Source organism: Oncorhynchus keta, chromosome 34 (genome assembly GCF_023373465.1).
Source record: "Oncorhynchus keta strain PuntledgeMale-10-30-2019 chromosome 34, Oket_V2, whole genome shotgun sequence".
In the NCBI taxonomy this organism is placed as follows: domain Eukaryota; kingdom Metazoa; phylum Chordata; class Actinopteri; order Salmoniformes; family Salmonidae; genus Oncorhynchus; species Oncorhynchus keta.
In genome coordinates this window covers 9454677-9477191 of record NC_068454.1, presented here as the reverse complement: position 1 = coordinate 9477191, position 22515 = coordinate 9454677, and the positions used below count along the sequence as shown (strand labels likewise).

The 22515-nt window shown below is 43.2% G+C and overlaps 1 protein-coding gene across 10 annotated transcripts; it reads right to left on the bottom strand.

The window, feature by feature from the left end:
- Positions 1-2952: 2952 nt before the first annotated feature.
- On the bottom strand, positions 2953-21186 carry LOC118366712 (insulin-like growth factor-binding protein 5). 10 transcript variants are annotated; one of them, XM_052493048.1, is made up of 7 exons: positions 20497-21186; positions 11024-11247; positions 10722-10841; positions 9753-10583; positions 9687-9719; positions 6886-9653; positions 2953-6070 (listed from the first exon to the last, which is right to left on the bottom strand). In XM_052493048.1, exons 1-4 carry the CDS (start codon positions 20828-20830, stop codon positions 10449-10451), a joined length of 813 nt encoding a protein of 270 aa, XP_052349008.1. In that variant the 5' UTR covers positions 20831-21186; the 3' UTR covers positions 2953-6070; positions 6886-9653; positions 9687-9719; positions 9753-10448. The 10 variants fall into 10 exon arrangements, with proteins under 10 accessions (XP_052349008.1, XP_052349011.1, XP_052349003.1 ...); XM_052493051.1 differs by having other exon boundaries at positions 6886-9377; XM_052493043.1 differs by having other exon boundaries at positions 9687-10583.
- Positions 21187-22515: the final 1329 nt, after the last annotated feature.

Genomic DNA, 22515 nt, shown 5'->3' with positions numbered 1-22515 from the left:
AACAACCTCCATACTGTTTATCCCTTAACAACCTCCATACTGTTAACCCCTTTCAACCTCCATACTGTTAACCCCTTAACAACCTCCATACTGTTAACCCCTTTCAACCTCCATACTGTTAACCCCTTAACAACCTCCATACTGTTTATCCCTTAACAACCTCTATACTGTTTNTAACAACCACCCCTTAACAACCTCCATACTGTTAACAACCCTTTCAACCTCCATACTGTTAACCCCTTAACAACCTCCATACTGTTTACCCTGTTAACCCCAACCTCCATACTGTTTAACCCCCCTAACAACCTCTCCATACTGTTAACCCCTTAACAACCTCCATACTGTTTACCCCTTAACAACCTCCATACTGTTAACCCCTTAACAACCTCCATACTGTTAACCCCTTTCAACCTCCATACTGTTAACCCCTTAACAACCTCCATACTGTTAACCCCTTAACAACCTCCATACTGTTAACCCCTTAACAACCTCCATACTGTTTACCCCTTAACAACCTCCATACTGTTTATCCCTTAACAACCTCCATACTGTTTACCCCTTAACAACCTCCATACTGTTTACCCCTTAACAACCTCTATACTGTTTACCCCTTAACAACCTCCATACTGTTTACCCCTTAACAACCTCCATACTGTTTATCCCTTAACAACCTTCCTAATATATGCCATTTAGCAGACGCTTTTATCCAAAGCGACTTACAGTCATGTGTGCATACATTCTACGTATGGGTGGTCCCGGGAATCGAACCCACTACCCTGGCGTTACAAGCGCCATGCTCTACCAACTGAGCTACAGACATTGCCTACTGTTTACCCCTTAACAAACGTGTGTGTGTGTGTGTGTGTGTGTGTGTGTGTGTGTGTGTGTGTGTGTGTGTGTGTGTGTGTGTGTGTGTGTGTGCCTCTGTGAGTCAATTATGCCTTTAGTAGCACAACACATGGTACAAACATTATTGGGCATAGACAACAGCACAACGGGCAAGAAGGTTGAGACAACAATACATCATGTAAAGCAGCCAGAACTGTCTGTAAGAGTGTCCATGATTGAGTCTTTGAATGAAGATGATGGAGATAAAACTGTCCAGTTTGAGTGTTTGTTGCAGCTCGTTCCAGTCGTTAGCTGCAGCGAACTGAAAATAGGAGCGACCCAGGGATGTGTGAGCTTTGGGGATCTTTAACAGAATGTGACTGGCAGAACGGGTGTTGTATGTGGGGAACGGGGCTGCAGTAGGTATCTCAGATAGGGGGGAGTGAAGGGGTGTTATATGTGGAGGATGAGGGCTGCAGTAGATATCTCAGATAGGAGGCTAGTGAGGCCTAAGAGGGTTTTATAAATAAGTATCAACCAGTGGGTCTTGCGATTGGTAAACAGCGATGACCAGTTTACAGAGGAGTATAGAGTGCAGTGATGTGTCCTATAAGGAGCATTGGTGGCAAATCTGATGGCCGAATGGTAAAGGACATCAAGCCGCTCAAGAGCACCCTAACCTGCCCATCTATAAATTACATCTCCGTAATCTTGCATGTGTAGGATGGTCATCTGAATCAGAGTTAGTTTGGCAGCTGGGGTGAAAGAGGAACGATTATGATAGAGGAAACCAAGTCTAGATTTAATCTTAGCCTGCAGCTTTGATATGTGCTGAGAGAAGGACTGTGTACCGTCTAGCCATACTCCAAAGTACTTGTATGTGGTGACTACCTCAAGCTCTAAACCCTCAGAGGTGGTTACCAAACCACATGACCTTTGTTTTGGAGATGTTCAGAACAGGGCTAAATCCAGGGATGGGCCAGCTAAGTGTAAGTATAATACTGTATCATCTGTATATAAATGGATGACAGAGCTTCCTACTGCCCTCACTCTTTCTTTCTGGTGACCCTTTTGGTTTTTCCCAGTAGAACCCTTTTGGTTTCCCAGTAGAACCCTTTTGTTTCCATGTAGAACCCTTTTGGTTTCCAGGTAGAACCCTTTGGTTTCCAGGTAGAACCCTTTTGGTTTCCCGGTAGAACCCTTTTGGTTTCCAGGTAGAACCCTTTTGTTTCCATTTAGAACCCTTTTGGTTTCGCGGTAGAACCCTTTTGGTTTCCAGGTAGAACCCTTTTGTTTCCATGTAGAACCCTTTTGTTTCCATGTAGAACCCTTTTGCTTTCCCAGTAGAACCCTTTTGGTTTCCATGTAGAACCCTTTTGGTTTCCAGGTAGAACCCTTTTGGTTCCAAGTAGAACGCTTTTGGTTCCCATGTATAACTGTTTTCACAGAGGGTTCTTTATGGAATCAAAAATGGTTCTACCTGGAACCAACAAAATGATTTTACCTGGGGGAAAACACTGTTCTCCTATAGGGACAGCTAAAGAACCCTTTTGGAACCTTTTTTTCCTGACAATGTATGTAGTATGCAAAAAGTAAGATGTAAAACCTGCAACTAATGTCATGGCCAGTGTGTGAAGATATGACCTCATCATGTCATCTCTGATTACCACACCATTAGGCTCCATACACACTGCTCCTGGCAACAACAAGGAAGTATTTTCATTGGTTCTAGCCATATTAATCAGGGGGCGTGTCGGTACAAGTTTGCAATTCATTGGTCGAGGGCTTTGCGTATGGGGCTTTACTTGTCATTGTTCTTCTGTAGTGTAGCGACCAAGACGTGCCTGTGTTTCTTTTTCCAGATTTGAGTTGACATCAGAAAGAAGAAACTATTTGCATGGGTTGTTTTGAATAGCTAGGATTACTCTGAGAACTGATGCTGTTGTGATCGGGGTTTCCAGACCTCCACCAGTCTTTATCAATACACCCCAATGTATTCATCTACAGTATCTTTTGTATGTGACAATATGTTAGTGCCTTGGGGTACCTGGAAGATAGTTTGATAAACCGTTTTTAGACTTTGAGGTCAAAATGCACATGACAGAAACACATCACTACCAAGACTTTAAATGAATTACATCACTTTATTTAAATAAAATGCTTTGTCATAACAAAAAAAGACATTGGTTAAAAGAGTACATAAATTACAAGTTGAATAAATATTACACAGTGATATTCACTTTAATAGTTTGAGATTTTTTTGTCTTTTTTTATTATTGTTGTTGTTTCACGAGGAGTTGCAAATGCTGACCATTTTACGTCACTGTCCTCTGGCACCAATGGATATTTTAATCACAAGCCAGTTAACACCACATGTTATTAAGGTAACTGATTGAATTTGTCTCATTTCATCAATAAAAACATTATGCATAAAAATAAATGCTGTAGTTACCTACTATTGTATCATGAACTGTGAGTATGAGTACATAACCAGGTGTGAGACGAGGAATCTGAATAAGGCAGTGTTAGGAGTTGGAATCAGATGTAAATTACACTTTTAAAAGGAGGATAAGCTTTCGATACAACCTCTCCAACACCTCAATCTACCACCATACCGCAAAGAAAATTTCAACAATTCATAGCTTGGTTGAATAGTGTCAATTGGTTAATTTGACGCCAAAGGATTCAATGCCCTTATCCACATTTTCTTTGACCCAAGAGACAAATCTTGATTTAGAAAGCGCCCTGTTAGACTAGACCATATGGCTGTCCAACTGCTTCAATAGGTCTCTGATGGTCTGGTGCTCAAATGGAAGCTGGAGAAGGAGTCAACATTTAAACTCTTTGCTGTGTTCCTATTCCTCACATTTCCCTGGTCTCCTTGTGTCTGTTCCTAACTGTGTCTACTGTCATGCGATTGGTGAGCCCTCTGTGATGAGGGTGTGGCTAGCCCCTAAATGCGGCCACTGTCCATGGTTCTCTCTCTCTCTCTCTCTCTCTCTCTCTGTCTGTCTCTGTCTGTGTGTGAGAGCAGACATATGAAAGTGGGACTGTTGTGTGGTTGTTAATGTACGGTGTGTTACTATCCCTTCATTCTTATTGGACGTTGGTGACAGTATTTCCAGGCATGGACCACATAAGCCCCCGTCAACCATGACCCAGGAGACCTTGCAGACACCCTTAACCTGTATCACACTACATGATTAGCTTGTTTTGTTTTTCTACCCAAGTGGCAGTTTTACTGTATGTTATCTGTGTTATCAATAAGTGGCAAGCTGCTTTCTTTCAATGTGGACTGGGTGGAGGTGGGGAAGGGTGCTACGCTGCTAGTTTATCTGGGGTTTACCAAAAGGTGGAGGAGTTCACTTCCATGTAAGAAGACATTTTGGATGTGAAGGGTAGCAGGGTATAGTAACTTATTTTTCCCACAAATTCTCTCTCAAAGTAACTGAGGCTATAAAGCTATAGGCCTGACATTTTGACCAATCCATTTTTGATGTTACAGCATCTCATTTATGAGCCATTAAAAACAACAGTATCCTATTCAACACATTTGTATTACAAAAAAACGGATAATTTCACGTCATTATTGGACTACAGACTTAATTGAGGCTGGAGTACAAGCTCCCTAACTTGTTGTCTGTTGATGGCCTGGCTAGAGTAATTACGACCAGCCACACAAGCTGTGGAATAGGATCTGATGGCTAGTAATGCCTCGTCCATCTCTTCTCCGACTACTGGGAGAGGCAGTAGTTTGCTAGTCTGCGTGATCAACTATGATGTGAATCGAAATTCTAACATCACCTGCCTATTCTCTGGCAATCAAATACATTAGCAGTCAACTTTGAAAGCAATACTCTAGTGTTTTTAGTGCTTTTTGAAAATAAGAGACAGAGACGGGCACTCTGATCTTCCTTGCCATCACACTCAAACACAGGAAGGGTTTAGCAACAGATTCACAATGTGTTTGTGGCAAGAGCTATACCACATGACTAGAGCTATACCACATGACTAGAGCTATATCACATGACTAGAGCTATACCACATGACTAGAGCTATACCACATGACTAGAGCTATACCACATGACTAGAGCTATATCACATGACTAGAGCTATACCACATGACTAGAGCTATACCACATGACTAGAGCTATACCACATGACTAGAGCTATATCACATGACTAGAGCTATACCACATGACGAGAGCTATACCACATGACTAGTGCTATATCACATGACTAGAGCTATACCACATGACCAGAGCTATATCACATGACTAGAGCTATACCACATGACTAGAGCTATACCACATGACTAGAGCTATATCACATGACTAGAGCTATACCACATGACGAGAGCTATATCACATGACTAGAGCTATACCACGACTAGAGCTATACCACATGACTAGAGCTATACCACATGACTAGAGCTATATCACATGACTAGAGCTATACCACATGACTAGAGCTATACCACATGACTAGAGCTATATCACATGACTAGAGCTATACCACATGACTAGAGCTATACCACATGACTAGAGCTATACCACATGACTAGAGCTATACCACATGACTAGAGCTATACCACATGACTAGAGCTATATCACATGACTAGAGCTATACCACATGACTAGAGCTATACCACATGACTAGAGCTATACCACATGACTAGAGCTATACCACATGACTAGAGCTATATCACATGACTAGAGCTATACCACATGACTAGAGCTATATCACATGACTAGAGCTATACCACATGACTAGAGCTATATCACATGACTAGAGCTATATCACATGACTAGAGCTATATCACATGACTAGAGCTATACCACATGACTAGAGCTATATCACATGACTAGAGCTATACCACATGACTAGAGCTATATCACATGACTAGAGCTATATCACATGACTAGAGCTATACCACATGACTAGAGCTATATCACATGACTAGAGCTATACCACATGACTAGAGCTATACCACATGACTAGAGCTATATCACATGACTAGTTATACCACATGACTAGAGCTATACCACATGACTAGAGCTATATCACATGACTAGAGCTATACCACATGACTAGAGCTATACCACATGACTAGAGCTATATCACATGACTAGAGCTATACCACATGACTAGAGCTATACCACATGACTAGAGCTATACCACATGACTAGAGCTATATCACATGACTAGAGCTATACCACATGACTAGAGCTATATCACATGACTAGAGAGCTATATCACATGACTAGAGCTATACCACATGACTAGAGCTATACCACATGACTAGAGCTATATCACATGACTAGAGCTATACCACATGACTAGAGCTATACCACATGACTAGAGCTATACCACATGACTAGAGCTATACCACATGTCTAGAGCTATACCACATGACTAGAGCTATACCACATGACTAGAGCTATATCACATGACTAGAGCTATACCACATGACTAGAGCTATATCACATGACTAGAGCTATACCACATAACTAGAGCTATACCACATGACTAGAGCTATATCACATGACTAGAGCTATACCACATGACTAGAGCTATACCACATGACAAGAGCTATACCACATGACTAGAGCTATATCACATGACTAGAGCTATACCACATGACTAGAGCTATACCACATGACTAGAGCTATACCACATGACTAGAGCTATACCACATGACTAGAGCTATATCACATGACTAGAGCTATACCACATGACTAGAGCTATACCACATGACTAGAGCTATACCACATGACTAGAGCTATATCACATGATTGGAGCTATACCACATGACTAGAGCTATACCACATGACTAGAGCTATACCACATGACTAGAGCTATATCACATGACTAGAGCTATACCACATGACTAGAGCTATACCACATGACTAGAGCTATACCACATGACTAGAGCTATACCACATGTCTAGAGCTATACCACATGACTAGAGCTATACCACATGACTAGAGCTATATCACATGACTAGAGCTATACCACATGACTAGAGCTATATCACATGACTAGAGCTATACCACATAGAGCTATACCACATGACTAGAGCTATATCACATGACTAGAGCTATACCACATGACTAGAGCTATACCACATGACTAGAGCTATACCACATGACTAGAGCTATACCACATGACTAGAGCTATATCACATGACTAGAGCTATACCACATGACTAGAGCTATACCACATGACTAGAGCTATACCACATGACTAGAGCTATATCACATGACTAGAGCTATACCACATGACTAGAGCTATACCACATGACTAGAGCTATACCACATGACTAGAGCTATATCACATGATTGGAGCTATACCACATGACTAGAGCTATACCACATGACTAGAGCTATACCACATCGCACATTCTTTGTACTTTACCTAGACCCCTCGTTATGTCAGGCTAGAGAACTACTACCCTGAGAGCCTCTCAGCCTCAGCAGGGTTTCCGTCCCTTAGATAGCTACCACGTCACGCGTCACTATTTACATGTGGATATGCATGTAAGAAGGCACTGCGACTTGCACACAGACGTCATAAAAGTACACTTTCAACTGACCCTGCAGGTAGTGGTCAAAGAAGCCCACTTGAGCAGAAGAGGTATTCCCTTTTGTGTTGCTTGTAACTGTTTTGGGTAATGCAAGTTCTTGTGCTGTTAGGGGAATAACCTGTTTGGGGAATAACCTGTTAAATGTAACAATCTGCTGCTGTATTTTGTGTTATCTGTGATCGTTTAGTTTGTCTTGTGTAGTTTCTTAATCATTGTACTTAAACTGTATGTGTAAACATGTATACGCAGGGCCCAGCTAAAACAGAGTCCTTGGTCTCAGTCTGTGTTCCTTGTTGAAATAAAGGTAGAATAATAATAATAATAATAATAAAAATAAAAGGAAAACTGCTCACCATTTTGAATGCAAGTAATGTTGTGTTGTATAGAAAACAAGTTGTCGAGGGGGGCGGCATGCAAGCCGAGGGGGAAGAAAATAGGTGGGATAGAGATTTTTTTGACTGTCTCATATTCAAATAAGGATGGCCAGGCATCATGGAACCATTCAAATTGTTCACAGGCTAAAATACACACGTCTTTTTCCCAAGCAACAGTACATAGTATTTCTTTAGTTAAAAAAAGAAAACATGAGTTAATTTATAATCTAAAGTAATACACCAAGGTTCCACTGTAGCCGTGGTGACCATGGTAGTAGGCCCGTTGGTTAAGGAACGGCTCAAAAGTGGGAGGTTACTACTCCACAACAGTACAAACAAAACCACACAAGACTAACACCCTCGAGCAACTGAGACAAAAAAAACAGCTAACCTCACTGGTGAATGCAAGTCCGCAACATGCTTAATCCTTGTACTTACAATTTTTGCCCATACTTTAGCAAAACAAAGAATTACTGTTGTCAGTTATTGCGGGACTGTAAGGTTCATTCCACTATTCTTTATGTCCTGGTTGTTGGGCCAAGCAGAGCTCACATCAGATGACAGTATGAGCACTTTGTGGCAGTTTTCCCTTCACCAGTAGGGGCTTCGTTCTCCGATAAGTTCTGTGTTGCCCTGCATGGCAGTGTATGGTAACAATAGGCACAGTTGGCATGTCAGGCTAGATGCAGAGTCAATGAGCCACTAACATAGGTTTGTTTGTCTGTAATGATCTGATTATTGTGTCGAACTTTCTCCATCTCCCATAGACCTAGTTTTACATAGCCTAGTGGAAGAAAGCCATCCTCAAGACTACTTCAAGCACCAGCCATAAATGTTGTAAAAAAAAAAGAGAGATCGAGAGGAAAAAAAGGTCATTCTTGTGTTAAGCTCACTCCCTTTCCCTTTCCCTTTCACACACACACACACACACACACACACGCACGCACGCACACACACACACACACACACACACACACACACACACACACACACACGCACACACACGCACACACACGCACGCACACACATACATGCATTCTCACACAAAATTAGTGAAGTAACACATATCCAAGCAGGTTCCCTTATTCAAAAGTGCTCTGACAGAACCAAATACCAGATAGAGTCAACTGTATCAGAAAGACCCTCTCAAGTTTTTTTCTTCTGCCAATAGATGGTTCAACTATTGTCTCTGACACCTCGATAGAAGGTCCCGCTATCTCCTCTGACACCTAAATAGAAGGTCCAGCTATCTCCTCTGACACCAATAGAAGGTCCAGCTATCTCCTCTGACACCAATAGAAGGTCCAGCTATCTCCTCTGGTACCTCAATAGAAGGTCCAGGTATCCTCTCTGACACCTCAATAGCAGGTCCAGCTATGTCATCTGACACCTTAATAGAAGGTCCAGCTATCTTCTCTGACACCTCAATAAAAGGTCCAGCTACCTTCTCTGACACCTTAATAGAAGGAACAGCTATCTCCTCTGACATCTCAATAGAAGGTCCAGCTATCTCCTCTGACACCCCAATAGAAGGTCCAGCTATCTCCTCTGACACCTCAATAGAAGGTCCAGCTATCTCCTCTGACACCTCAATAGAAGGCCCAGCTATCTCCTCTGACACCTCAATAGAAGGTCCAGCTACCTCCTCCTCCTCTGACACCTCAATAGAAGGTCCAGCTACCTCCTCCTCCTCTGACATCTCAATAGAAGGTCCAGCTATCTCCTCTGGCACCGCAATAGAAGGTCCAGCTATCTCCTCTGACACCTCAATAGAAGGTCCAGCTATCTTCTCTGACACCTCAATAGAAAGTCCAGCTATCTCCTCTGACACCTCAATAGAAGGTCCAGCTATCTCCTCTGACACCTCAATAGAAGGCCCAGCTATCTCCTCTGACACCTCAATAGAAGGTCCAGCTATCTCCTCTGACACCTCCATAGAAGGTCCAGCTATCTCATCTGACACCTCAATAGAAGGTCCAGCTATCTCCTCTGACACCTCAATAGAAGGTCCAGCTATCTCCTCTGACACCTCAATAGAAGGTCCAGCTATCTCATCTGACACCTCAATAGCAATAGATGTGAAAGATCAAAACAGTCCTGTTTATAATCAAAGTGACTTCTATTCATTTTTTCATCCATTTTATGTTAGCTTTAAATGATACAAAGTTTGGTGTTTCTATAAAAATATATCAATACAAGTATATATTTTCATGAATCGTTAGTGAGGCTCCCACCTCTTAGCGGGGGAGGGGCCAGAGCCCAGCTCTTAGTAGGGGAAGGGCCCGAGCCCAGCTCTTAGTGGGGGAGGGGCCCGAGCCCAGCTCTTAGTGGGGGAGGGGCCCGAGCCCAGCTCTTAGTGGGGGAGGGGCCCGAGCCCAGCTCTTAGTGGGGGAGTGGCCCAAGGGTCAAACAAGGGCTTAAAACCTGCTGGGTTCCGTCTTTTAAGAGATGAGCGCACGGTCAAAAAAATAAAAAAGATTTCAGGTGTCCTTTTTTCAAGCCTGTCCTTTCGTTCATTCATTTGATTTGTTTAGTTGTCTTATTTTTTTTCGTCTTGAAAATCTCAAAAAGTGACTGGAGGGCGAAGCAGACAGGTGGGAGGGAAAGGAGGAGGTGAGGCCCTGGGTCAGGTGATCGGGGTGGGGGCGGAGCCGCCTATTCACTCGTTGATGCTGCTGCTCTCTAGGTCCTTGCACTGGATGTCCCCCCCGCTGTAGTCTGTGCCGGGAACCTGCGAGCCGTACTTGTCTACACACCAGCAGATGCCTCGCTTCCTGCCACGAGAGGGCTTGCACTGTGGAGACAATCGATGTGCAACGACAGGTGGCAAAGAAAGAGAGAGAGAGAGAGAGAGACAGTGTAAGCATAAATATTATTAATATGTATAACTTATGTGTTAAACCATGTATAAGGATGATGACATAGGGCTCACCTGTTTGCGTTTGAAGAAGCCCTTCCTGTCACAGTTGGGAAGGTACAGGGACAGGGCCATGACACGGGATGTGTCCTTCATTCCCTGGATGATCCCATCCAGCTTCCTCCTGCAAGGACCCTGTGGAGGAATGGCACAACTAACATTAGCACCCAGTGCTAGCACCATAGGTGGAACAAAATCCTGCACTCAGTCAGCTCTCCTAGGATCAGAGTTGGATATGTTTTCACACTAACAACATCAGCATCAGCACAGCTTCAACATTAGCTCCCCTCTTTCCTTCTCTCCACTCTTGTACTTACAAACTCTGGCTCGTGCTTGTCAATGGGTAGTGGGGAGTAGTCCATCGGGCCAATGGAGCGCAGTTTGGCCTGTGCCCGCTTGCGCTCCTTGTCCTTGCGCATTGCCTGGATCTTCTTACTGTTGATGAGATCCTGCTTGGGGAGGAGCGGCACTTTGGCGGGCTGCAGTTGGTCCTCCGAGATCTCAGTCGTCAGGGTGTCCTCGTGTTCCAGAGACTCATGATCTACACAGGGGAAAGACACAGCATACTTGTCACATTACCCCCACCTAAAATGTTCGAAAAGTTATTCTTGCCCAACCGAAAATATGGACTACCAGATGCTTTTCCCAGGGTTTGGGCCAACAAATGTTGCTTTCCCATTTGTTTACAAAGGAGGGGGCAGGATCAAGGATCGACAGCTGATTAACTACCTCTACCACTACTTCATCCCAGCCCCCACCATACAAAAACATAAAATCCAGCATCTACTAATGGAGGTCAAAGCAAAGAAAGTAAGTCTGGTTAAACAAGTCTGAATGCTGACTGAAAAATACAAAATCTTAGCTCAGTCTCTTCTACATCATATTAAGGAGGTATGTGGAGTTTTTTGTGTGTGACACAGTGGCTTATTAGGTTGATCATAAGCTATTTTAGTAATACATACTTACAGTATCTGGCAAGTCCATGCAAAGACAAAAATAATTGGGTCTAATCAAAGACTTCACATCTCTCACAGATCATACTTGGAGACGTTGATGTCATGGTAACCGAGGAGCCATGGCAACTGAAGCCTACGGCAGAGGTGGACACATCCTAGTCTGAATGTACTGTATCATTTCATATCAAGAACAGAACTGAAGCCAGGAAGAAAGGCCACTGCTCTCCCCCTACCCCATCCTACCCCCCAGTGGTACCTACAGTCCTAGAGGTACATATTGAGGTCTCCCCAGGCTAGAGATTTGGGCTCCTGATCCCTTATCCCCTCTCCCTCGGTCCCTCCTCAGGGCTCAGCCCCCATAAGTCAAGAGCCCTAGCCTGCATGAGGTTCTCTGAGGCCACAGAGATGAGCGCTCCTCTCCTGCTTGTGCTTACTCTATCGTAAGCACACAAGGCCCCAAAGGCCGTCATGGGATTTTGCCAGGCCCCAACTGGCGAGTGGCCGCAGTGCCTGTAGACGACGGGGGTTATATTTATCCAGTGAGGAAACCCACGGGTGGGTGCAGCGGTGGCCATGGGGAAGGGCGTGGTTGGAATTCTGGGGCTGAGTGAATGTGCCAAGTATTGTTGGGGAGAGACAATCACGGGGACATTGACAGATAGCTGAAGAAGGGGATGATTAAAAATGATTAAAACAAACCACATTTCAATGTTAACTTAAGTATAGGCACCACTGGACTAGATTTACATGGTCACCTTGGAAAAAAGGACAGGCATGTCACCACTGAGAGGTGTATCACTGGGAATTGACTTACCACAAACATGAGAACGCATCCCCCACTTCCACTTTACAAATAAAACACACACTACATCATAGGCCTACTTTAAATGCAGCATGGGAGACACTTATGATGTGCCATTATTTTAGAACCTCAAATACAATGCTGTTACACTTCTAATTCACAAGCTGTGCCGCAATTCAAAGACACGGAGACAGTATGTTTGAAGACAACGGGGTATCTCTCTCTCAAAAAAAAACAAAGTTTTTCCATGCTTATGGTCCCCAGCTTGTAAAAGAGGCTTAGCAGGCCTGTGTTTAAGTACTGAAACACTGCCAAGACGCTGGCCTCCAGCCAAGACAGCACAGTCATGTGCAGCCACCTCCACTCAGCACCGGCTGAAGAGGTATTGGTATCTCTCCCACTGCTTGCGCTAAAGTTTTCATTAAGACAAGAGGAACGGGGCAGGCAAACAATGTGCAACTGATATGCCTCTGTTTAAAAATTAACACGTGTGCAGGGTAATTATGCTTCACGAATATCCCAAGTTTCTTGCAGCCAGGAAGCCTAAGCGTGAAAGACAAGCCACTATTCTTTCAGTTGTTTTTCTCTCTAACAGGTCGTTATGAATTCACAGTCATACAACTTTGGGCAGAAAATGCGCCACAACAAAGAGAGGCTTAAATTCTCATTGGCTCACACACCTTACACCACTGAGTGTATCCTAATCAATGTTGATAGCACAGAACACCCTCTGAAATTACACCTTTACAAGATCCTAGGTCTTGAGTAGAGGTGCTGTTAATCCAGCGGACGGGGGGTGCATGCGGTGAGATAGTGATAATGGAGCAGGAAGTCCTCTGTCATTATCTTTAAGCGACAACACTGGCCAACTATGACTCACCCCAGTCTTATTCCGCTGCTTAATATTTCAAGGCTTCTGGACAGAATCCATGGCCTGATACCCCTACCACTGTAGCACAGAGAAGGAGATATGATGGAAAGCCTGATACCCCTACCACTGTAGCACAGAGAAGGAGATATGATGGAAAGCCTGATACCCCTACCACTGTAGCACAGAGAAGGAGATATGATGGAAAGCCCTTGGAATGAAACACTGCACTTCAGGCATTCAATTAGAGGTGATCCAGACCAACAGCATTCATTGTGTAGGGATATGAACAAAATGTAAAGCCATTGGAGCACATTCAATTCCACATCGAATGGCCTTTGCAAAATGCTTACTCGTTGGGGCACAACTCAACCACTGCATTTGCCAATACAGTGTAAAGCATGCTTCAGTTTGATTCAAAAACAAGAAAAAAGTGGCAATAGCACTGTTTGTCCATATTGAGACGCCGTAGCCAGTATTCGCTTCCTTAAAATAGTCAGACTTAATCTAAGATAAGTCACGATATCTGTCATTAATGTTGACGTTTCTCCTGAGGAGATCTTAGTCTCATAATTTTACATCTAACTAAAATGTTTGTTGCAGTATTTCTCAAGTGAAAAAATGAGCATGAAAATGAGTCGTCTCTTTTTGAATGAAAAATTATTTGAAGAATCCCTACTGTTGACCAATCACGGACGAAGGGGTGTAGACTTCAGCTACCAACTTAAAGCTTGCCTAAAAAAAAATGTGTAGTGTGCACGAACAGCTGAAATAACTCTTGCTGTAGACCAAAACAAACCAACATGTCCCCTAATGTCATCATAATATATGCACGGATGGGAAGCAGGTGGACAAATTTAGAAGAACATTAGTCCTGTGACATCAACTCAAAAATATGCTGAGATAGTTCCAATGTAAGTGCTGGTGGATAGTCAAATCATAGCCATGTTTAACTTCATTTCAATTCACTTTATTGACACTTTTAGATGGTTACTACCTGATTTGAATCTGATAAGGAGCCTTTTGGACCTTGACTTGGCGCTTCGGTACCGTTTGCCGTGCGGTAGCAGAGAGAACAGTCTATGACTTGCCTAGTATATAGGTTCTGAATGTGAGGAAGCTTGGCCCTGGTGATGTACTGGGCCGTACACACTATCCTCTGTAGCGAAATACGCTCGGATATCAAGCAGTTGCCATACCAGGCGGTGATGCAATCGGTCTCGATGCTCTTGATGGTGCAGCTGTATACATTTTTGAGGATCTGGGGACCCATGCCAAATCTTTTCAGTCTCCTGAGGGGGAAGAGGTGTTGTCGTGCCCTCTTCACAACTTTCTTGGTGTGTTTGGACCATGATAGTTTGTTGGTGGTGTGGACACCAAGGAACTCGTAACTTTCGACCCGCTCCACTACAGCCACATCGATATAAATGGTCCGTACCATGGGAGTCTCTCCTGAAACTGAATTCTAACTTAATCAGCAACTTTTCCCAAGGTACTATGAACAACAAATATGTACAGTGCAATCAAAACGTTTCCTGCTTTTTGATTCAGAGTTAAAAATAGCAGCAGGAACAATTGAGGGATTAAAAATTCAAGCAAGACTTGTTCCGTGGTGATGGGAGTCCAAATAGGGCACCTCAATGCCCCTCTTGCATCTTCTGTACCGAAAACATGTCTCTGTCCATGTCAAATAAATGTACGACAGCAGTTGAATGAACCCCTCCGAGATGCTACATACCACTGCTCTCTTATGCAAGCGTAATTAGGGTCTGCCATCTCATTCCACATCATTTGTATTATTTTTTTTTTTACAAGCCACTCGGACGCTGCCTTTCTGGGTCACCGTCAACACAACACAATTGCCGGGGTGTGACGAGATTCAGACTCCCTGGTGGAAGAGGATGCTATTTTGGCTTACACGGAACCTCCTCATCCACCGTCCAAAGCTCTTCTCCATACACTCAGGCCAGAGACATTAGGGTGAAAATGACAAAATCCACATTTTGGAGCTGAAACAGGCACCAAAGCTGCAGAATAGAGGACATCTGTTGTTCTCATTCAGAATAGAAACTTGAGACAGGATTTTTTTCTTGAGCTCCTGACAGTGACTTTCAATGAGTTAGGTTCTTCTGTGGTAAGTGATACTATTGTTGTGCTGTCCTGGGTCATGTCCAGTAGGGAAAAAATGTATTGAAATGGAGTGAAACAGAAAGGTAATACTTTATCGACACAATACTTTTTGCTGTCCTTTGCAAAGCGTTCTCTACTGGGCATGACCCTGATGTAAGTGTCAGCTAATGGAGGCTGTTGGGAGGAGCTATAGGAAGACGGGCTCATTGCAAATTCTAGAATGGAACGGTATCTAACAAACAACAAGTTTGACTGTGTTCCATTGATTCCATTCCAGCCATCGCAATGAACCCATCCTCCAATAGCTCCTAACCCCAGCATCCAATGGTGTCAGACTGATTGATGTAAAACTTCACCGAAAAAACTCATTCAAGCGTGCAAACTGCCACATAAGTTCTCTAGCTTGAATACTGTGCATGGGAACAGTTGCATAGCTTGGTCCTAGAGCATGTTAGTAGACCTTACACTGGCAATTGGTTTCCCATGATTAACACATATGTGTCAAATGGCACAGCATTCTAGAAAACCAGAAGAAGAGTACATGATAAACTCTCTCATGTGAATCTGATGAGGTTGGTTATATTTAGCATTCAACAACAACATCCACTTCTGCGAGGAAAGGGATCAGGGTGAGTGAGTTGCAAAATCACCCTCAGCAATGTTCTTCTCCTTATGACCTAGCCATTAAACCATCAAACAGCTGGGGCCATCTCTGGTTGAACTGGAGCAGGACTAATAGTCTACTGTACAGTAGTATGCCATCTATAGTAGATAGGCCAACCAAGCTGCCTCACACCAATGTGTATTGTCACTGGCCTCTTTGTTAAGAGAGCTTGTCTGATGTATTTGGGAATATAAGACATGCAGTAGCAATGTGTAACCCTACCCAAAACCAACCCATGCTGGTCTGTCTGTTCAATTCACACGAGGACAATTGGTGTGGAGCATCCAGGAGCTGTATGAGGGAGGATGGTTATTACAAGAACACAAGAAAAAAATAAATACTTGAAGTTGATCCTGCTACTGTAAAATGTTTTCCTAAGATGGCTGGGGCTGTATCTTAAAAATAATACTTGCTCATCCCCCTAGTTATGGCCTTTCAAGAAGAGTACAGAGCCACAAATCACTTGGTGCATGCATTATGTTGTCAAGTTAACACCGCATTTGGGGTGCCAGTGTTTATTTTGTCCCATAGCCATTGTAAATTGTGGTAACAAAGACAGGTGACAAACGGGCTTCATTGCATTGGCTTGTGATTGCCCTAAAACTTGTAAATGCACCACCAAATAGGCATAAAAAACTATCTCGGGGCACAAAAATAAACCCTGAACTCAAAATTGTTGTGTTCCTTTGGGCTTTGGCTGATGCTATGTTTATAGAGTACTGCGTGCATGTTGATGTGCAAGTCAAGCTTTCTAGATTCATACACTCTCTTTAATCATCTTCTTGTTTCTTGGCAAAGGGAAACCTGTTCAAACATAAGGATATTTCACAAGCTCACAGAGCAAGAGGCCTTATGCCATGTTGTAATATCTGTTGCCATGGAGTCATATCTGTTGGCATAGACTCATATCTGTTGGCATAGACTCATATCTGTTGGCATAGACTCATATCTATTGGCACAGTCATATATGTTAGCATGGAGTCATATATGTTAGCATGTAGTCATATCTGTTGTCATGGAGTCATATATGTTGGCATGTAGTCATATATGTTTGCATAGAGTCATCTGTTGGCATGAAATCATATCTGTTGGCATGCGTTCCAGGTTCTTATTCTTCTGGGCTAACACAGTGAACTGAGTGGCCGGCAACACAAACCAACTCCTATGCCCAGCCATCCGAGCTAAGCATAATTTCCTTGCAACACAGTCAACAAAAGATGCTGGGTGACACCAGACTTCTGTTAACATAAGAGAGAGACAACAGGGTAGTGTGTAGTTTGACAACATTGCATTACAATGTTATAACCATGTCATGCCAATACATTTGTGAGAAAGAAATAAAGAGATAATTTAATGTAATTCCATCTCGTTCAAGAAACATATGCAGAACTGTTATTTAAAGTGGCAGTCCCCTTTTAAATGCATTAAGTCTTTATAATATGTAGTTGGGTTCAACTGGGTCCAAAGTGGCTTTTTTTTCTGCAAGGACGTGGTAGAATTGCATGAATACAGCCCAGAGATGGAAACTATTGGGTCCCCTAAGGATCCGTCTTTGGACACTTGGCCTGTCCTCTCTGTGTTTGCCAGCTGATCAGAGCAGGTTGAAACCCTACACGGCAGGAAACTAAAGACTCATGTCTAACTCCAATCAGAGGAGCCCTTGATGGACGGCCCTTCAGAGAAGAGCAACCGGAGGCATTCTGCTGAATCACTGCACTGTGCCTGAGCGGTCACACTGTCTGGCCAGGGGCAGAAAGACGGACGAGCTCCTGTTACCACTCAGTGCCAAAAGTTTGCATTTGCACACATGCACAGGATTCAGATAGAGTGCGTGTTGGAATTCAATGTCCTGGATCAGAGTGATACTTAATGCTTCACACATGTACTGGGTTTATTTCAGTTATTGCTGCAAGTATTTGTGGGATGTATAGCCTTGCTGCCAGTACTACAGACAATGGTGACCTCTTGAAGGGGCTGAAATCCATTGTTGTGATGTCATGCATTGTCCCCCAAGGGAGGTACAGTACATGTGGGGTGTATCCAAAGCATAGCCTGAGTCTTTCAACCTGGCCAAACAAAGAATAGGCCTAAACCACTGGCATTAACTACATTTGGTTTGTCACCAAAAAACGTATTTAGCCTAATATGATCTGGTAACAAGTGACAATCTAAATCATGAATAATATAATACCATCTATGACCTCTAAATGTTAACCTTTGGTTAATTCAAACCTAACTCCTCTTTCCCCACTGTGCACACACATCCAAGATCACGTCCAAGATCACATCCAAGATGTACAAGTGTGCACAGACTCATGCACACACACCATCAAATGTCATCTTTGAGTGATAATCCGACTCTCAACACCACCCACAGGGACTAAACCTCAAATCAGTTTTGAAAAGGTCTGTAGCTCCAGGATCAGAGGCCTCTTCAGTCAATTACTATAAGAAGGACCCAACCCAATCTCCCAATGCAACGCCAACCCTTGGCGGAACTGCAGCAACATAATTAAACCATGGTTTGAGGTTTTAATTACACCATGTGGTGTCATATTAGCTGTCAGTCAAACTCGGCAAAAGTGAAACTAACATTTAAATGTAGGCATGCATTCAGAATGGTTAAGGTTAGCGATCAATTGACCTTGAATCTTTTATTCGGGGTGGTTACGTAAAGAGTTAAAGGCAAACAAAACACGAGTGCATAGCACTGAGATGGAACACAGCCCTTGGAGCCGGAGACTGTGTTTTAAATATAATCTGGTACCTGCAGAAACCGCACCTCCTGGTGTATCCCAGAATATAATAGGATGGGTTACCATATGTTTGAGACTGTGTTTTAAATATAATCTGGTACCTGCAGAAACCGCACCTCCTGGTGTATCCCAGAATATAATAGGATGGGTTACCATATGTTTGAGACTGTGTTTTAAATATAATCTGGTACCTGCAGAAACCGCACCTCCTGGTGTATCCCAGAATATAATAGGATGGGTTACCATATGTTTGAGACTGTGTTTTAAATATAATCTGGTACCTGCAGAAACCGCACCTCCTGGTGTATCCCAGAATATAATAGGATGGGTTACCATATGTTTGAGACTGTGTTTTAAATATAATCTGGTACCTGCAGAAACCGCACCTCCTGGTGTATCCCAGAATATAATAGGATGGGTTACCATATGTTTGAGACTGTGTTTTAAATATAATCTGGTACCTGCAGAAACCGCACCTCCTGGTGTATCCCAGAATATAATAGGATGGGTTACCATATGTTTGAGACTGTGTTTTAAATATAATCTGGTACCTGCAGAAACCGCACCTCCTGGTGTATCCCAGAATATAATAGGATGGGTTACCATATGTTTGAGACTGTGTTTTAAATATAATCTGGTACCTGCAGAAACCGCACCTCCTGGTGTATCCCAGAATATAATAGGATGGGGACCATATGTTGGAAAATATTGATATTCTTTGAATGCCGCAAATATGTTTGCAAGAAATGCAGGTGTCCAACAAAGTGACAAAGTGAGATGTGTTAACTAATTAGAATAGTAGCAATTACGTATTTCCACATAGCCTACAATGTGTTCTCATACATTAATGTACGTCCAAACAGGCACGTGTCTGTGGGGGGACAGCCCTGTCGAAAAGCATTCAGCAGAACGCTTTCACTCTACAATACGGTATCCATAACGAACACTATACAGCGACTGCAAGTTAGAGCGCAGCACAGCCCACTGCTGCGCACACAAACTCACTCAAAACTAAACTGACAAGTGCGCCAGCAGCAACTTATTGTGAATGTTGATTTTAAGCACATACCCACACGGATAAGATCAACAATAACAACACTCACCAGTAGGCTTATTTGCATATATATCACACTTGCTATTGCTATGGAAGGCTACGCAATAACGGATTTATTCCGCGCACGTGCTGTTATTGTGGCACTGTGATGATTCGGATACATTTTTGCGGTTGAATAAAGACCCAGATTCACAATAAAGCTTGCCGTAATAAGACTGAGAAATCAGACAGTGTATAGAGCAGCTCGTGTAACGTTACCTGGGCCGCTTTTTCAAATGTGGATTCCAAACTTTAGTATGCTAATGTAAATGCTCACAACAGTTGTCTGTGAAACTATGACTTCACAAAACCCGAAACAGCATAGAAGTTCGTTTGCGAGGGGTCATGGAAGAACCAAATGGAACGTTCTGTTAAAATGTAACGAACACAGTTACAATTCCATTTAGCGGGGCAGAGTATAGCTGAAACAGAATTTCAACCCTGCGACAATATCATGCTGTTGTATTTTACACAGCCCCATCTTCCTCCTCTAATCGCATACATGCGCTGCGTCTCCTTACCTATGGGTGGATGGAGGGGTTTGTATCCTTTCTCGTTCGTGCACACCCCCCTACCATGAAGGAGCGCGTGAAGGGGCTTCTCCTCTCCATTCCGCGGCAAGCAGCGCAAGCCATGGGTGCATGTTCCGGTGTAAACACCGCACGCCTGACCTTCTGATAGGGCACAGGTTAGGCAACAACCACAGCCAGGCTCCTTCACGAGTTGACAACCGACGGGGACCGGGGGGCACATAGAGAGCGCCTTCTGGTCGCACGGCTCGCATGGTACATATGAGCCAAAGGACCCGGTCAGCCCCAAGACAAATGTCAGCAGTAGACAAAAACTGAGAAACATATTCGTCTTGCAATTGATAAACACCAAATGTGAATACAATTTACAGGCAATGCCCGTGCGTTAAATTATCCAATTTATAAAGCTAAAAACCAGTCCGCATCCAAATGCGAGAGTGCTTTCAGCACACTTCAGTCAAAATAAACGGAAAAAATATATTCTTTACAAATCAAAGTATTCACAGAACAAGTAAAAATATCACCAATGACTACACTTCGGGGTGCAATATTGTTTCTCTTAATTGACAGAAGTTATGTCCTCTCTGGTTGCAATGCAATTCTTTGCACAAAACCTGGATTTTTCCTCCTTTGAAACCGATTCTAATACTTTCCCTCCGGTTAAGTTTTCTGAGCAGACTGATCAACTTCGGACCAGGCTTGCCTTTTTAAAATCGGCCAAACCCCTAACTATGAATACGCCTAACTAGGGAAGGGAGGCGCACTTGTTCCATGTCTTGGCAAGTGGCCAATCTTTTTTCAGCAATAGGATCAGTCTTTCACGCTAAAGGCTGAAGTGGTGCCAACTGCGAGGGCGCACAGAAGACACCAACGCAACCTTAATCAACACATTTGAATAAAAACACTTAATCTGGAGGCATGATTAGATTCCAGGGGTACTGAATACGTGCTTCTGCTCGGCGAGCACACAAGTCTTTCTACCCCTTAATGTTTTCCGCCTCGTCTCACAGATGAAGCGGTGCACATCGATTGACCTAATCCTACACATGCGAAGCGCAAAACTGTTTTCTTAGACATTAATAAAGTTTGAGCCAGAATGAAGGTCTTGCTAGAATGAATGAACATGGAGAGAATAGAGCACCTGGCTGCTTCTATCAACTACAGTACTTTGGCTACAATGTCGGGGTGAGAACCAATAGCTGTCACAGCCATCAATGTCACTGCATTCTGCATAAACGAATAATGTGAATAGGCTTATCCTATAATGACAATACAAGCACTGTATTGGTTGGATAGGCTACTGAAAGCATTATCTTGCACACTATCAAACGTGTTATGAGGACCAGTGGTGGGGTCATGCAGTATGAATGATCTATTAACATTTCATTTCCCAAACAGGCTGTAAAAATGTGTTAATATGAATGTCGTTGTTTAAACTATGTTTGTACTTAGATCAGTAGGCCTTCGCGAATGTACAGTAACCATCAGGCAATGCCAGAAGACTTTTGCTCTTGCCTTCCATGCTAAGATCTCTGTTTTGTATTTAAATAACGCTGGTTGTGGATGTCTATTTCACTCTAAAGCCTCTACACCTGTCCTCTCCATTGGACACCATTTCTGATACAAAGGTAGCCAACTGACTGTGTTAAATACGTGTGCGTGCCTGCATGCATACATGCGTGGGCGGGTGTGTGGCACATACATGTGCCTGTTACTTTCAGAGGGAGGTGGGAGACTGACTCAGACCCTTTTATGCAGATGCTTATTGGTCTGACAACTCCAATTCAAAATGAGACAATAATTTAATACACAAGAGCCTTCTAGGATCACTTAAGCATGTGTTCCTCAACATATATAATTCTAAAACACATCAGTCACTGTGGTGTTTCCATCCTAGTAGCTTTCAGCAAAAAAACACTCTGCAGTTACAGTAACCTTTGACCTAGGTACAGACTGTTATGTCCCCCCCACACACAAAAACTGGCTAAGTGAAGGCTGCTGTCTTGTTTT

Bases quoted from the DNA above. Each gene is read 5' to 3' on its own strand.
- LOC118366712 (XM_052493041.1), bottom strand. From the start codon at position 20,830: ATGTTTCTCAGTTTTTGTCTACTGCTGACATTTGTCTTGGGGCTGACC. The intron at 11,248-20,496 runs GTAAGGAGACGC...TCCCCTGTGTAG, and splicing joins ACCCCTCCATCCACCCATAG to ATCATGAGTCTCTGGAACAC. The intron at 10,584-10,721 runs GTGAGCCCTATG...TTGTCTCCACAG, and splicing joins GCTTCTTCAAACGCAAACAG to TGCAAGCCCTCTCGTGGCAG.